The sequence below is a fragment of the Eleutherodactylus coqui genome, chromosome 8 (assembly GCF_035609145.1).
Source record: "Eleutherodactylus coqui strain aEleCoq1 chromosome 8, aEleCoq1.hap1, whole genome shotgun sequence".
Lineage (NCBI taxonomy): Eukaryota > Metazoa > Chordata > Amphibia > Anura > Eleutherodactylidae > Eleutherodactylus > Eleutherodactylus coqui.
The window spans coordinates 96,966,499-96,984,738 of NC_089844.1; the positions used below are offsets into that span (position 1 = coordinate 96,966,499).

The 18,240-nt window shown below is 42.5% G+C and overlaps 1 protein-coding gene across 2 annotated transcripts in view; it reads right to left on the minus strand.

Annotated features, from left to right (window-relative positions):
• The window catches only part of MDH1B (malate dehydrogenase 1B), a 44,703-nt gene that overhangs the window by 14,922 nt on the left and 11,541 nt on the right, over positions 1–18,240 (minus strand). For both annotated transcript variants that reach the window (XM_066576091.1, XM_066576090.1), the window contains exon 6: positions 1,305–1,446. In XM_066576091.1, the coding sequence (XP_066432188.1) occupies positions 1,305–1,446 (142 nt within the window). The remainder of the gene's footprint in view (positions 1–1,304; positions 1,447–18,240) is intronic.

Sequence of the window (18,240 nt, forward strand, 5' to 3'; positions counted from 1 at the left end):
TACACAAAAACCTTCAAAGTGCTAACATGACAAAGAACCTATTTTCTCAGCGTATGAAAAAATCTAAACGTTCAGTAATGGTGTTATCTCATGAAGAAAACCATTGCCCTATCAGGGCATAAAAACAGTATAAGGGCGCCTACCCACTAGCAATACGTTTTCTTGCGATGCGAGAGTGAGTGAAAGCGCACGATTATGAAACCAATAATTTTCAAGGGTTTCATACGCAATTGCGATGTTTTCACTGAAGCCTCACAGCGCTAAGAAAAATCTGTGATATCGTCCACTGTCTTCAATCAGCGCGGCAGCAGCAGCTCCAGCCCCATTGAAAACATATCATCATCTCATCAGGCACTGGGTGATATAGTGATATAGGCGCAGGGATTGGTTATTGAAAATTGGGCTTTCAAAGTAATTTCCTTCTTCTACATAATAACTAATGTAACTATGCTATTTTGCAGGGGTCCCTAATCATTAATTCGTCAAATATTTGATTATGAGGCTTGCACAATTGGTACATCAACCTTACGCACAATCATCCTCAGTAATATTTTCTTTTAGCTGAAATGTTCATTAATGTCATTAGTTGCTACATAAGTGCCACCAGCAGACGCAGCTTTCATTTTATCTCAGCAGTATAAGAAATGAAAGCCGAGCTGTGATTGGTTGCTGTAGGCAACAAAAATTACAGGGGAAGTTGTTGAGTTTTTGATTTTTATTTCCACCAGTATTCATTGCCGGTGCTGAAGAACGCTCATGCAAAATTTCACTCAAATCGGACAGAACTGTGGATTTGTGTTTTATATATAAGATGTTCTAACAAATGTTCTGAAGAAGCACGTATATACAATATACATAAAAGTGTAGATATATGGCATGTCTAATTGGCATTTAAAAAAATAACAGAAAACCAGGATCGGGTTGGAGAATAAATCCTTAATTAGTCCACAGGTAAGAGTGTGAGAGTATGGTCTCTAAATTGATTCAGCTACATTGATGTACAGATTGGGTGCCCCCACTACACCTGTACCACATTTCTCATGTTATAACCTGGATTTGATTAAAATATAGCAACCATTCTAAAAGAAAAAAAAAACATTTCTTCTTATAAAACTGCTTTATTCCTTTTATTATAGAATATCTAATTGAGGATGAGATGCTTAGCCGTCATGTGACTATGTGACCAGGAGTCAGATGGAGACGAAAGTGGTGAGGAAGGGGAGTGCCTGGGACATCAATAGGATGGATATGCTTGTTTGTTATTTTATTGACACCCACGAACTCCTTTCAAATCTCACACATACCTGTCATGTATCATGGGGAGTAACGGTCTAGAGAAACTTGATGGGCCCCAAATAGAGCTGTCATAGTTGTAGATTTTAGCTAGATGAAGATCAAGGAGGTTGATGCCACTAATGTTGCCCCAAACTATTACATCTTTGATGACTGTAAGAAACACAAGAAGAAACATTTGTGACTTAAGAGAAATCAAGTCTCTAATTTGCATCTTTACACAGGAGCAAAGAAAACAGTCTATTTAACTGGAAATTCGGTACAATTGGTAATGCATTGTCAATAGGGGCTAAGAATGCATGACATCATAGGCGTAGCGTCAGGGGGTGCTGGGGTCGCCATGGCGACCCGGCCCCTGAGCTCAGGGGGCCCCGGGGCCGTCCTCTGCAATACCAACAAGCACATTTAGTGCATTAATCGCTGGCTGTTCTGACTGCAGCATTCTCATCATGCGACAGCCGGAACGGCCAGCGTGAGAGGACGGCTCGGCAGAGCAGGGAGGAGAAGGGAGGTACTCACATGGGCCGGCAGGGGAGGATGGAGGAAGTCACATGGGACGGCAGGGGAGGATGGAGGAAGTCACATGGGACGGCAGGGGAGGAGGGAAGAAGTCACATGGGGCAGCAGAGCACAGTGATCATGTGCTGCCCGCTGCTTCCTGCTGGACGGGAAGCTTCTGAGTTGCTGGCTTGCTGCTGCTGTCACATAAAGGAGAAGTGGAACGGGTCCTGGGGTAAGTGCATATGTGTGTGTCTGTCTGTCTCCCTCCTTTATCTATATACTATCTATCTATCTATCTATCTGCTATCTATCTGCTATCTATCTGCTATCTATCTGCTATCTATCTATCTACTATCTATCTATCCCATAGCTATCTATATACTATCTATAGATAGTATATAGATAGATATGGGATACATAGATAGTATATAGTTAGCAGATAGATAAATAGTATATAGATAGCAGATAGCTAGTATATAGATAGATATGGGATAGATAGTTAGATAGTATATAGATAGATATGGGATAGATAGTATATAGATAGATATTATATAGATAGTGTATGGATAGATAGATAGTGTATAGATAGATAGTGTATAGATAGATATGGGATACATAGATAGTATATAGATAGATAGTATATAGATAGCAGATAGATAGTATATAGATAGGTATGGGATAGATAGATAGATAGATAGATAGTATATAGATAGATATGGGATAGATAGATAGATAGTATTTAGATAGTGTATAGATAGATATGAGATGGATATTAGATAGATAGTGTGCAGATAGATAGTGTATAGATAGATACATAGATATGGGATAGATAGATAGATAGATAGATAGATAGATATGGGATAGATAGATAGATAGATAGATAGATAGATAGATATGGAATAGATAGATAGATAGATAGATATGGAATAGATAGATGGATAGTAGATAGATAGATAGTATATAAATAGATATGGGATAGATAGATGGATAGATAGATATGATAGATATGGGATAGATAGATATGATAGATATGGGATAGAAAGATATGATAGATATGATAGATATGGGATAGATAGATATGGGATAGATAGACACGTGTTCAGAAAATGCAGTTTGAAATCGTGGCATTTTTACCAGGATTTCGAGCAGCGTTTTTGAACACAGGTTACAGCGTCTGACGGCGCTTTTTAATGCACCCCATCATTGTGAGGAGGTGTGTTAAAAACCACGACAACGCAAAAATAGGACAGCTCTCGAAAATCACAGCGTTAGAAACACCGTGTTTGAGCACAAATTTGAGTAACCTCATTAAAATCTCTGGGAGTGTTGTAACTGCGGTTAGTATGGCGCTCGGGACACCGCGCTAATAGCAGTAAAAAGCGGTGTGTGTGAGTGGCCTGTGGGGCGACAAACAAATGTTCATGTGCAGGAAATGCATCATGTTTGGACAAATTACGCCAAGGGGGAGATCATGTATGCAGCACGATCTAGATATGGTTACGGGGGAGTGTGGGGTGGAGGCCCGGGGGGGCCCCAAGCTGAACTTTTGCACCCGGGCCCCATAGCCCTTAGGTACGCCCCTGCATGACATAAGATAAAAATGACAAGATGCATTATTGTAATATTTAAATAAGCATGTGACAAGCCAAACTCCAACTGCCACTTTGTACCTGCCTTATCTACACTTTATCATCTCAGATATCTTGTCACCCCATAACTATACAGCCTTAGGCTAGAGTTCTGTATAACCCATACATCAGCCTAGACCACAGAAACATGTCCAAAGCTTTCAGTGGCGGGGTCTGTGAGCAAGGGACCTCGAGCTGGGGCCCCCTTCACTAAAAGATCACTATAGCTGTCATCTAAATGTTGACAGTATTCCCTTGGGATCAGTAGGAACCAATATGCATGTGGCGTCATTCAGGTCTATAAGAGCTTACTCAACATTTAGTTTGGAGATCTTCAAAGCTATGTAGATCTCCACACTGAAAGTAAAAAGAAACAAAACTGTGTTTTCAGGAGCGTTGCTTAGTAAATATCGACTACATTTTTTTACATGCTTATATGAGATATGAAAAGCGTAAATGGCTTTCTCTCACTCTCAAACACTCTTCCCTCACTCACTTAAAGCATTTTTACAGTCATTAAAAATTTTAAATTACATCTCCTGACCATTAAAAATACATCTCCAGGCCTGAGACTTTTTAAAACTAGCCTTGCCGAAACCAACTCCTAACCCCGCCTCCCCCCCACCCCACACCTCGTCCTTTTTGGTTCACAAATTATTGTTTTACGGTTACTGGTATAATCATTGTCTATCAGTACTGTTAAAAGATGTAACCATAATAGAGCTGAAATATCAGATTGAATGTAACATCTCTCAGACCTGTGTGTCCGGATTGTTAACACTTGTATCTTTATATATTTCTGTACAGCCAGTCTCAACATGCCTCTTAGACTGTGCGCTCTGTTATACACTTTCCTAATAAAAAGAGATTTTTTTTTTAAAGGCTTAAATGGTCAGTAACTTTGCAAACAACTTGTGCTCATATGATAGCCAGAGTGGTAACTACCAAAACTGCTATTTACTTTATTTACCTAAAATGACGTTTTGTGCTGAAAAGTTACTTTAAAGTAATGGCCACTAGTCTCCCTTCGTATTCGCTTTCTGTCCACTGTCTACTCTCAGTTGATTGACAGGAGACTTGGAGACATTAGAACAGGGGAGGGGAGGGGCATGAATCATCATACACACTGAAATGTATAGAAAGCAGAGGAAAGGTGAGAAAAAGTGAGACTCACACAGACACTGCCTGCAATCCAAGTGTAAGCCACTTTATACTGTTTTTTCAGTTACAGGAATCACACCTCCACACTCGCTTTGGCTGTACACTGTCCTAAACATGATTTTATGTGTTACAGACATTTGAAGAGTAGGATCTATAGTTCTCTGTGTACAGTACACAGCACAGTAGCTAGGTTCCTCCCCCTAATGTGAGATAATTAAGAATAAGGTATACACTCTGAAAAGCAGAAAATGGTGAAAAAATACAGGATGTAAGTTATATAAAGGCCAAAGAAAGAGCTATTCCTCATGTACACATAGCCACTTATTTTGAAAAGACATCTGAAAAGTTGGGAATGCTTTAACAAAACTTGAGTTAAACTATGTAGATATTTTAAAAGATTTTATCAGATCTCACAGTAAGGAAGTTATTACTTAGCCCCTTAACGACAGCCTATATGCCTTTTTAAGGAGGTCATTAAGGGATCTTTTTCTGATGCATGCTCCTTTTTACGACACTGCATGGAGGGAACAGGGGTCTAGCTATCGGATGACAGCCTGGCACCTGCTCTAACAACAAGCATTGGAGAAACCACCAATCCCCACTATTTAACTCTTTACATCTCGTGGTGAATGTGACTGTGGCATGTAAAATTTGTGGAATGTAGAAGATAAAAAACTAGGACTAAAAAAAAGTCACATGATAGGAGAGTGATGTGATGATGATGAACAACGAAAGACTTTATTTATATCCAGCCAGTGATGTTTTCCAAGGTTCCAGGCCTTTTTCTCAAATAACTGGGTACCAGATGAAATAAGGCTTATACTCTGCAGCTCATGTTCATTAGAGAGTCCTGGATACCAGTCTGGTGGGGGGACATAGTGAGGACTGCAGCTCCCAAACTCCAACCAAGAAGTAACCACTAAAATAAAGTTTTTCATTGTTCATCATCATCATGCCACTTTCCTATCCTGGGACTTGCACCTTAGTCTTAGTTTTTTATCTTCTACATTCCACAAATTTGGCATCCTTCTAGCCTGTTCAGCTAAATAGTGTCACTAGGATGGCAGCAAACGTGTCATAAACTTGGCTACACACTTTCTAGTCTTTTGTCTACCCATGCAGAAGCTATACTTCACCTTGTCTTTATTTTTGGGTGTGGCATGTAAAAAACAGACAGAGGGAGGGGGCTCCCCATGTCAACTATTAGATAAGATCATGGGATCCTGATGGGTTGCTATGGCACCCAGACACTTGAAGACCACAATAAAAATACAACCAAGAAAAAAAGACAATCTGTAATGTGACATCATCACAATGGAATAAAGCCAAAGAAGAATTACAATTCCTATTATGACATCATAAGAATTGAACAATTAAAAAAAAGAAAGGCTATTGTGACATCAACACAAAATAACATAGCCAAGAAAAAAAGACAAATGACATGACATCACACCAGAAAATATTCATGGAATTAAGTCACACACTATTTTGGCAATCTCACAATGGAATAATGTCAATGGAGAAATGCAAACAGAAAAACACTATTGTGACACCATAGCAAAACAAAAAAGAAAATGATGTTATGTCTTCGTTATAATAAAAACAGTCCCACAGGGTCAAACTCTGTTGTGAAATCATTATAATGGAATATCATCACAATTTAACTTTTTCCACAGATATGGACAAACTGTATTGTGACATCATCAAAATGTAACAGTCAAGGGAGAAAAACAAACCCTAATATGATATAATAATAGAGTAAAGCCAAAGAAGAAAAACAAACACTATTAGGACATAAGAATTAAACATAGCCAAGGAAAGAAAGAAACACTAATGTGACATCATCACAATAGGACACAACCCGGGAAGAAATACAAGCATTAGTGTGGCATCACAATGGAGCGCAAAGGACAAACACTACTGTGATATCATCACAGCGGAAAAACGAGAAATACCCTAGTGAGATCTAACAATACAAAAAAGTACAAAATACAGGCAGTCCCTGAATTATGAACATCCGACTTATGTACGACTAATACTTACGAACGTGAGGCTCAGTATTAGGGCTTGTTTACACTAGTATATTTGCGCAGCAAATACATGGGCTCAGAGAGAGGTGACAATCCATTATCCATTGGCAGAGCATTTGGTTACAGTCGGTCAACAATCCCAACAATTTTAAAACATAAAGATAGAATAATGGAGCATATGGAAGGCCAACCGCCAATACAATACTACAATTATTACAAAGCAAAGCAGTGGTTTAATTATCGAGATGGAAAGGCTTTTGACAATTTGGATAGGAGACCAACATCAGCGTAATATGCCTATCAGGCTTTGTGTAATGCAAGAAAAGGCCAGAAGCCTTTTCAATTATTTATAAGCTCCTCGTACAGCAAGTGAAGGTGATTGCAATGAACAATTAGTTGCAAGTAGGGGTTGGTTCAATCGCTTTAAAGAAAGAACAAATTTACATACTATATAAGCGTAAGGTGAAGCAGTGAGTGCCGATGTAAGTGCTGCAAGTGATTTTGCCAAGAAAGTGGAAGATAGTATTAACCATGGAGGTTATTTGCCAGACCAGATTTTTAATGATGAGACTAGCTTGTTTTTGAAAAAATGCCCATGAAAACCTATATTTCAAAAGGCATCAAAAGGACTTTACTAATTGGGAGAAATGCATCTGGAAATGTAAAGCTCAAGCCTTGGCTAGTACATCACACCCTAGATCTGAGGGCACTACATATGTCACTAAGGCATTTCTTCCTGTTATTTAGAGGGCAAATGCAAAGGCTTGAATTACAGATGGGATCTTTCAAGAATGGTTTTTGACCCATTTTGTCTCTAGTGTTGAACGTTATTGCTTGGTCAGAAACATTGCTTTCAAAATTCTCCTTCTTCTTACATAGTAACATAGTATGTAAGGCCGAATGAAGACATTGTCCATCTAGTCCAGCCTGTCTATCCTACTGTGTTGATCCAGAGGAAGGCAAAAAACCCCAAGGCCAGAAGCCAATTAGCCCTTTTGGGGGAAAAATTTCTTCCCGACTCCCTAATGGCAATCAGACTGTTCCCTGGATCAACCCCTAATAGTTCTTACCTGCCTATATACCAGGATTGACACTTAACCTAATATTTATATCCTGTAATATCCTTCTTCTCCAGAAAGACATCAAGTCCCCTTTTAAACTCCTCTATGGATTTTGCCATCACCACTTCCTCCGGTAGAGAGTTCGACAGTCTAACTGCTCTTACAGTAAAGAACCCCTTTCTGTGTTGGTGATGAAACCTACTTTCCTCTAATCGTAGCGGATGTCCTCTTGTTACCGTCGTGGTCCTGGGTGTAAACAGATCGCGGGAGAGATCCATGTGTTGTCCCCTCATGTTGTCCCCATACATGGTTATTTGGTCGCCTCTTAACCTTCTTTTTTCTAGAGTAAATAGTCCCAATTTGGATAGCCTCTCTGGGTATTCCAGTCCCGTCATTCCATGTATTAGTTTAGTTGCCCTTCTTTGAACCCCCTAAAGCACTGTGACATCTTTCCTGAGCACCGGTGTCCAGAATTGTACGCAGTATTCCATGTGAGGCCTGACAAGTGCCTTATATAATGGAAGGATAATGTTCTCGTCCTTCGCCCCTATACCTCTTTTAATGCACCCCAAGACTTTATTTGCCTTTGCAGCAGCTGACTGGCCTTGGTTACTCCAGTTTAGTCTATTATCCACTAATACCCCCAGATCCTTTTCCATATCACTTTTCCCTAGTGGTATCCCAGTAAGTGAATATTTGTGACATCCGTTTCTCCTGCCCATGTGCATAGTCTTACATTTTTCAACATTGAACTTCATTTGCCATTTTTCTGCCCAAGCCCCCAGCTTGTCCAGGTCCGTTTGTAGCCGCACATTGTCCTCCGTTGCATTAATTATATTGTATAATTTTGTGTCATCTGCAAATATTGATATTTTGCTGTGCAGCCCCTCTATCAGGTCATTGATAAATATGTTGAACAGAGTGGGGCCTAATACTGAACCCTGTGGCACCCAGCTAGCGACTGTGGTCCAATCAGAGTACGAACCCTTTATTACCACCCTCTGCTTTCTATCGTTGAGCCAATTTTTTACCCACTTACACACGTTTTCGCGAAGTCCGAGCTGCCTCATTTTGTATATTAGCCTATTATGTGGCACGGTGTCAAAGGCTCTAGAAAAGTCCAGATATACAAGATCAATAGATTCTCCCTGGTCCAGCTTAGAGCTTACTTCATCGTAGAAACTGATCAGATTTGTCTGACATGAGCGACCCTTCATGAATCCATGCTGGTGAGGAGTTATTCCCTTAATCTCCTTGAGGTACTCATCGATGGCGTCTCTCAAAATCCCCTCGAAAATTTTTCCCGTTACTGAAGTGAGACTTACTGGCCTGTAGTTACCAGGCTCACTTTTGCTCCCTTTTTTGTAAATTGGAACCACGTTGGCAATGCGCCAGTCCAATGGTACTTCTCCGGTCTTGATAGTGTCTAGAAATATTAGGTATAGCGGCCTAGCTATCTCGTCACTTAGTTCCTTTAGTATCCTTGGGTGTAATCCATCTGGGCCCAGCGATTTATCAATTTTAGTTTTCTTTAGACGCTTCCGCACCTCCTCCTGCGTTAGGTATGAGATATTTTGTGAGGGGTTCGTTTTATTCCCCTGCATCTCGTGTGGCATTTCCTTTTCTTTGGTGAACACACTTGAGAAGAAACTGTTTAGTAGATTTGCTTTCCGTTCGTCATCATCAATGATTTCTCCTGCATTGTTTTTTAAAGGGCCAGCGCTCGCCCTGCAAATCCTTTTGCTGTTTATGTCGTTGAAAAATAGCTTCGGGTTGTTTCTGCTCTCTTTTGCGATCCGTCTTTCTGCTTCCTCCTTGGCAGTTTTGATCGTATCTTTGCATATTTTGTTTTTTTTCCCTGTATGATTTTAGCGCTTCTTCGCTGCCTTGTTGCTTTAGTAGTTTGAACGGTTTCTTCTTTTTGTTTATTGCCCCTCGTACCGTCTTGTCGAGCCACATTGGTTTCCTTTTAGCTGAGTTTCTTTTATTTTTAAAGGGAATGAACTGCTCACATGAGGTGATTAGGATCCTTTTGAACTTTTCCCATTTTTCCTCCGTACTGATATTTTTGAGGATGTTGTCCCAATTAATGTTACCGATAGTAGTTCTAAGCTCATCAAATTTTGCTTTACTAAAGTTTAGTTTCTTTGCCACTCCCTGATAAGGCTTCCTATTGATTGACAGCTGGAAGTTGATTATATTGTGGTCGCTGTTCCCCAAGTGCCCCTCAACCTGCACCCCCTTTATACGTTTCGGTTTGTTGGTTAGTACTAGGTCCAGAGTGGCTCTCCCTCTTGTTGGTTCCTGCACAAGTTGGTTCAGGTAATTGTCTTTAATTACTCTCAAGAACTTATCACCCTGTGAGATTTGCAGGTTTCGTTCTCCCATGTTATATCTGGGTAATTAAAGTCCCCCATGATAATTACTTCGTTTCGTTTTGACACCTCTTCTATCTGCCTTAGTAGTAAGTTTTCAGTTTCTTCTGTTGCTTTTGGTGGTCGATAGAAGACCCCTATCAGGATTTTGTTATTTTTTCCTCCCTGTATTTCTACCCACAGAGATTCCACCTGTTCGTCTCCTACCCCTATATCCTCCCGTAGCCTCGGCTTCAAGTTCGATTTGACGTACAGACATACCCCTCCCCCTTTCTGGTTCCTTCGGTCTCTTCTGAAGAGATTGTACCCCTGCAAATTCACCGCCCAATCGCACTTATCATCAAGCCATGTTTCAGTAATTCCGACTATATCATAGCTTTCATCAGTCATTCTCGCTTCAAGCTCACCCACTTTACCGATCAGACTTTGTGCATTCGTGATCATACAATTTATATCATTTTTTTTGTTTTTTAAATTTGTTTTGTTGCTATTCGTACTTATGGCTGATCTATCAGTTCTAACTGTACTAACCCCACCCCCTGCTCGTCCCCCATTCCCTTTGCTTGGACCCGGATCGCTAATTACACTGGCTACCCCACTATTTCTCATTTTACCCTCCCCCCCAGTCCCTAGTTTAAACACTCCTCCAGCCTTCTAGCCATCTTTTCCCCCAGCACAGCTGCACCCTCCCCATTAAGATGCAGCCCGTTCCTACGGTAGAGCCTGTAGCCGACCGCAAAGTCAGCCCAGTTCTCCAGGAACCCAAATCCCTCCTTCTTACACCAACTCCGGGGCCACTTGTTTACCTCCCTAAGATCCTGCTGCCTTTCTAGTGTGGCTTTAGGTACAGGTAGTATTTCTGAGAAAACTACCCTGGAGGTCCTTGCCCTGAGCTTGGACCCTAAGTCCCTGAAATCATTTTTGAGGGCCCTCCATTGACCTCTAACTTGTTCATTGGTGCCAACGTGCACCATGACTGCTGGATCCTCACCAGCCCCTCCCAGTAATCTGTCAATCCGATCCGCGATGTGTCGAACTCGAGCGCCAGGAAGACAACACACCGTTCGACGATCCCGGTCTTTATGGCAGATTGCCCTCTCTGTCCCCCTAATAATTGAGTCCCCCACCACTAGAACCTGTCTAGCCTGCCCTGCGCTCCCCGTCCCCGTCTCACTGGAGCAGTCATCCCCCTGGCGTTCAGAGGGCGTGTCGTGCTGCAGCGGTGCTGGCTCTGTAATGGCATTGCCCTCATCTGCCAACGTTGCAGACATGTTGGGTTGTGCTAGTTCAGGACCAGCCTCCCTGGATCTATTCCCTCTACGCCTCCTTCTATCTGACACCCAGCTGACTGCCTGCTCCCCCTGCTCTTCCGTACTACCATCCGCCCCCGCCTCTACCCCAGCGAGTGTCTGCTCAGTGAGCACCAAACTCCTTTCCATGATGTCAATGGCTCTCAGTGTTGCCAGTTGCCCATTTAGATCCAGAATTTGGGCTTCTAAATGTTCGACGTGCACGCATCTTGCGCAACAGTATGCACCCTCGATCGGCTGATCAAGGACCGCATACATTGCACAAGTAGCACACTGGATGACATTGCCAGGCATGGAGCTCATCCTAATGGGGATCTACAATTTACTTGTGGAAGTAGTGAAGATAGACTTGTTCACACTCCGCTCACACGCTGCCGCAACCGCTGACCCGCTGCCGCAACCGCTGACCCGCTGCCGCAACCGCTGACCCGCTGTCGCAGCCGCTGACCCGCTGTCGCAGCCGCTGACCCGCTGCCGCAACCCCTCACCCGCTGACCCGCTGCCGCAACCCCTCACCCGCTGCCGTAACCCCTCACCCGCTGCTGCAACCCCTCACCTGCTGCTGCAACCCCTCACCCACTGCTACCTCTGTGCAACCACCCACACGCTGCCGCTTTCGCGCAACCTCTTACCCGCTGACACTTATGCGCAACCAGTCAAAAAAAAATTATTTTTTTTTTATTCCCCCCTCACAAACACTTAGACCCCCAGACATACACACACACACACGGAAGACACCACTAACCAGGTACACAGAAGACACACACTTAGCTCACAAACACACACAGAAGATACTTATCAGCTCCTCCACTCCTCCGTTCCTCCTGGTGACGTCACCCGCTGTCCCGGCGGCCGCTCACTCTGCCCTCCTGTCTCAGCTGCTCCGCTGAACTCCTGGTGGCCTCCTGGCGCCGGCTGCTGCGCTCCGGTCTCACTGGTCACTCCTGCCCCTGCACCTGCTTCGGCTGCCCCCGCACCTGCTTCGGCTGCCCCCGCACCTGCTTCGGCTGCCCCCGCACCTGCTTCGGCTGCCCCCGCACCTGCTTCGGCTGCTGAGCTGCTCCGCTGTCTTGATAATACCCCTGGACATCCAAAAACTTTAAATGACATGCACCCCAATGTAAAGGTGGCATTTGTACCTCCCAACACCACATCACTACTTCAGCCAATTAATCAGTGAGTCATAGCCTCCTTTTAAGGGCTATTATGTATGGTGGGCATTCTTATAAGCTGTCAGGCTACCCAAAATGATGAGATGACCTTAAGGGAGTTCTGGAAGAATTATAACATTTATGATGCCAACAGAAATATTGCTGATGCTTGGGAGGAAGTAAAAGAGATGAATATAAAGGGGTTTGGAACAAATTGTGCCATCAACTCGCACAAGAAGTTTTAGGGTTTGCAGATGATGACATTACTGAAACTAGGCAAGCAGTGATTGCTATTTGTAATCAACTGCAGTTGGACCTCCATGACTATGATAGAGTTACTCAACTCTCATGGCAAAGACCTAAGCAATGAAGACCTTATGGAACTAGATCAGCAGATGATAGCATTTAAGGAAGAAAACCAGGACCTAGAAACTCCAAACCTGAAAAAGTTTTCTACGAAAGAGTTAGCTGACGCTTTTCATCTTATTCAAGCAGGAATGGCAAAGTTAGAGGAGCAAGATCCTCATACAGAGAGGTTTACCAAAGTTTACCGTACAGTTACCAAGGCCTGAGATGCAACATGATAATGAGTAAAATAAAAGCGTTGTGTAAACCTCCCTTAGAGCCTACTTCTGGAAACTGACTCCAGCAGCAGAGTCAGACTTGGACTCTCCAATAGCAATCCCATCCTTTCCAACAAGTCCATCATCCTCTACCAAGACTGTTTAAGATTGTAGTGTACAGTATTTGAAACTGTTTAAGCATTTACATCCACAGGTAAAAATATATAATATCTTAAAACACACATCTGTTCAAGTTGCACTTAAAGTAGAACTACAGGCAAATATTAAATTTTTTGGGCCCTTTTACATGGGACAACTTGTTCGGCGCAGATGCCCTACAGGTCGTCTCAGCAATAATCATCCCTGTGCTTTTACATGTGAGCAATCATCATTAGTAAATGGAGGTGGAGAGGGTTGGGAAATGTTCAGCCCACCCGCCTCCATTCACAATAGACAGGCAGTCGTTCATAGGTGAACGACTGCTTATTTACATGGGATGATCCATCGTTCAGTTTTCTGCAATGAACGAGAAACAAGTGAATTCTCGTTCTGTCATGGCATCCAGTTACACTGAATGATAATCCTTGAGATTCAGGCTGGAGGGTGGGAATCTGAATGATTTATCGGCCCGTGTAAAAGGGCCCCAAGTTTTGATTAGTATGGTGTGGGGTTAGATCCACTGTGATATTTTTATTACTGTCTGTATCCTCATTAAAAAAGACTGAATCTCACATCCTGTCCCTGAGTAAACAGGAAGTGAGAGGAAATCTACCCCTATGAAGTGAAAGTTACGCCTGTCAAAATAGCAAAACAAATGTTAAAGGGGGTTAACCTTCCCTATGCCATCCAAAACTAAAACAATGAATGGTCTGGAGTTATACTTAAAATATATAACTGTTCCAACTTACATACAAATTCAACTTAAGAACAAACCTACCTAACCCATCTTGTTCGTAACCCAGGGACTGCCTGTAAAGCCCAACAATACTGTGGCATCATCACAATAGAACATGAGCAAAGACTATAGAAAAACACTATTAAAAGTTCAGAACAGAACTATGCTTTAGGAAAAAAATCCCCAACACTATTGAGACATCATTACGATGGGATGAAGCCAAGGAAGGCAGCTAAACCCTAATGTCTATAGAATTTGTGTATTTCAGGAGATGAGTCTGATGAGTCATTTGTGTATTTTGTTAATGAGTCTGAAGGAAAAATGGCAGTAAAGAAGCATTCTATCAAAAACTGTTTATAGCAAGGTTAATTATAGCCAGGAATTGGAAGCCGGCTAGGGTCCTAAATACTGAAATGTGAAAGAATGAAGTAAATAACATTATGCAATATGAACAATGTTGCAATAAAAAAAGAAGTAATATGGATAAATGGCAGGTGAGTTTGGATGTTGAGGTTTAAATACTGAAAAAATTACATGTGGGGTGTGGGGGACAAAATGTCTAATTTACCGGTATATTTTTTTCTTTTCCCTCATTTTTCTTTGGATTTCTCGAGGACAAGGTGAAGGGGGAGGGGGGATGTGAAGGAAAGGAGGTAGTGGGTAATGGGGCACTTTGGTTCACTTTTATTATTATATTTATGTATTACTGCATTGGGCATTTGCACATAAAAATAAAAAGACCTAATGTGAGATCAAAAGAATAGTACACAGAAAAGGGAAAAAGTAATACTATTGTGACATCAAGACAACACAACATAGCCTAGGAATATAGATGAACAACATCACGATATCCTCACAAAAAAAGTATCCACCAGTCAAAGCTAGTGTGACCTCGCTAATCATTGTCTTTCCATCCCTGTCTTATAAGGGATTCACAGCGGGATACAGCTAATACTATTGTTTCAGCTGTATCCCGCTCCCTGATGACAGGCGGGTTGTGAAGAATGCAGCTGTCCAGCTGTATAACAGCGGGGAACAGCTGGATACAGTGGGGAACAGCTGGATACAGAAGGCAAGTGGGGACACCCTACTTGTCTTCTGCATCTTCCGCTGGGAGCGCTTGGCTGTATGACAACTGGGCTCTCCCAGCAGGGAACAGCTGGATCCTCCAAATCCTCCAGAGCGCTAGGTGATCGCTCAACGTTTGAGCGATCATCTTACGATGTAAATGACACAATGATTATTGCTCAAAAGTAGCTCAAAAGACATCTTTTGAGCGATAATCGTTGTGTCTAAATGGGCCTTAACACAAACAAGGAAGAAAGACAAACAAACATTGGCATAAGGTTAATTTTATACAGAACGGCTCTAGGGTGCTTAAGTGTCCGACAGTCATCCCAAAGATTATCACTCTTGTGCCTTCACAGAGGAATGATAATTGCTCGCAGAATGGAGGTTGAGCGTGCTACAAATCTCTTCTGGCCACACACCTTCATTCAGAGTAAACAGACAAGGCAATCATTCATAGATCAAGGACTACTGGTTTACACATGCCATCAGCTTGGTTTTTTGCTGAGCATGACGGCAAGTCACTGCAGTCATCCGCAATGCAGAAATGACAGGTACGCAGGATCGCCGGCTGGCTTCACAGCCGGAATCCACTACGGGATCCTGCATGCAGAATCTGACCTAGTTGTTGGAAGCCGGCCTATGAGAGAAACATTGAGTGACATCATCAGAATTGAAAATGTAAACAATATTATGACATCACTGCAATGGAACATAGTCAAGGAAGAAAAACACAATTGTGACATTAGCTCCATGGTCTAACCTAATATTATTCTTAGCTAATGACCCCTATAGATGGTTGGAGGAATAATTATTAGAACAATGCAATTTGCCAATGGCAACAAAGGGCAGTTTATTGCATTCAATACTAAATGTGTGTTGAAAATGTAATGTTTTCTACAAAAAAATTTGAAACCACAAGGAAAGTCTCCTGCGCACTATTATCTTCCCACATAAGAAAAAGAAATGAATAAACGGTATAGGATTTATAGAGTGGCAATAGGTCCCTAATAGCGACAGATATATGTTATCATTAGATGTGTGGATGCAGTCCACATCATTACTGTAATGTGTAGAATAGGTTCGAAAAACAATTTAAAAATTAGCAGTCTAGCTCCCCTGACATATTCCGTTGGATTACCAGCGTCCTCAGGAATATGGGGCTGACTGCTATAATTATACAGTACATTATAGTGAAGAATATGACTGTGGAATACAGTCACATATCTAATGATGACATATATCTGTCTATATTAGGGACCTAAGCACATTATTACCACTATATAATCCCCATACATTTTTTTCATCTCTCTTTCTATGGGAGAATAATAGTGCAGCGATGGCGGGGTACATTTTGGCAGACAGTTTACAGTGGCTCTACAGTCTCCCTCTTTCCAAGATGGCCTAGCCCAGCCACCTGCCGGGGGAGAATAGGGGAATCTAACTTGATTATCCCAACGGTGTTCTTGTCATCGTGACACCAGTGCCCCTGTATAAGTGACAAATCACCGGCCCAGAATAAAGATCAGTCCACAACAAAATGCTTTCAAAACTGGGGGCACACGGTTTCCTTTTACTCACGGTTAACGTGGTTATTTGCAATTACAAACAGTTCACTTGAGCTTGGCAAAGTACGGCATTCAGTGCCTCAGAATAAACCCAGAATTTACATTCCTTCACTCATTCAAATCAAAGTACAGTTCTTCTCCCAAGGCGCACACATCCTCAGTCACTGTTATCTGATGGATGTTTCTCTTGAGGCAAACTTTATTACACATTATGATTCTTTCATACACATCCCTTTCTGTTACTAATGACAATCAGCTTTCTCACTGGTTTCTTTAAGCTACAGTTCAGCGGGGGAGCGGGTGGCAATGCATTCTCACACCAACTCCTTCCGTGCGTTACTTGCATTCCTATCCCCGGAGGGGACGAACTTCCCATGAGGAGAGACATCGTCCAGGCTCAGCCCCAGCAGAAGCAGCCCTTCTCTCCTCCATCTTCATTCTCTCCACTTCACTTCTCCTCCATCAACTCCTGTGTTTTCTCTCCCTCTCTAACTTCTCCCCCTAACACAGACAATACACATAACTAGACTAGACTGATACAATTTCCAGACACCAGACATTAAGGCCTCATGTCCACTGGACAATTTAAATGAGGAAATCCGTGCGGGTGTCCTGCAACGGTGATCCGTGCCCATAGGGATGCATTCCTGCGGATGTCATATTTTCCCTGCCGCGTGGATCGCAAGTGCGGGAAATCACCCGTAGCATGCTCCATTTTCTGCAGGTCTCCCGCGGGCTTCCATAGAAGCCTATGGAAGCTGTCCGGATCCGCGGTACACCCGCAGCTGAATTTCTGCTCTCCATCGCAGGAGAGTAGGAGTTAAAAAAAAAAGAAGTGCACAGCGCATGCGCGCGGCACGCTTACAGCGTGCTGAGCACATCCGCCGGGCCGAAGGAAAGCAGAGACAGCCGTGACGGACGGGAACCTGCAGCGTCTGGACAGGTGAGTTAAATCAATTTTCAGGCCTCATGTCTGCTGGAAAGGAGGGACCCGCTGTGGAATTCTGCATGGAGAATCCACACAGGCCCGAATTTCCTAGTGGACATGAGGCCTAACTCTTTCATGCCCTGCACCATATACCACTCTCAACAGTGACATCAGACAACCACAAAGACAAACCGGCCCCTAACTCCGGGCCACTACAATAGTATACAGGGTACTTTCCTTGTGGTTTTATGTATAAATCAATTATACTATTAACATAAATAAATGTTAAGGTTTATTAGTGGAGGTTCTAATTTGGGCTTTTTTGCCATTTGCAAATTGAATTTTTCTATCCCCATAAAACATGGCTAATGAATAAAGTGAAAGACTACTCCGCCACCATAATAATGGAACTCTTTGAAATAAAAAGAAACACTATTGTGGCATCATCACAATTAACCCCCTACAGATTATGATGAAGTCAGGTTGTTTTTCAGGAAAAGAACATTATAGTAGAACAGAGTTCGTCCTACTTCAAACAGGAAAGCTCGTGTAAAATGCATACATACATGGGCAAACAAGTGCTACAGTACGCAGGGATATGTAGTTCCATACCTCGCTAAAACGCTGCCATTTTTACACAGCGCATTACGATACGTTCGTGCAAGCCCCGCCTTAGACTAGTGCCAAAAACTATTCCAATATTATCAG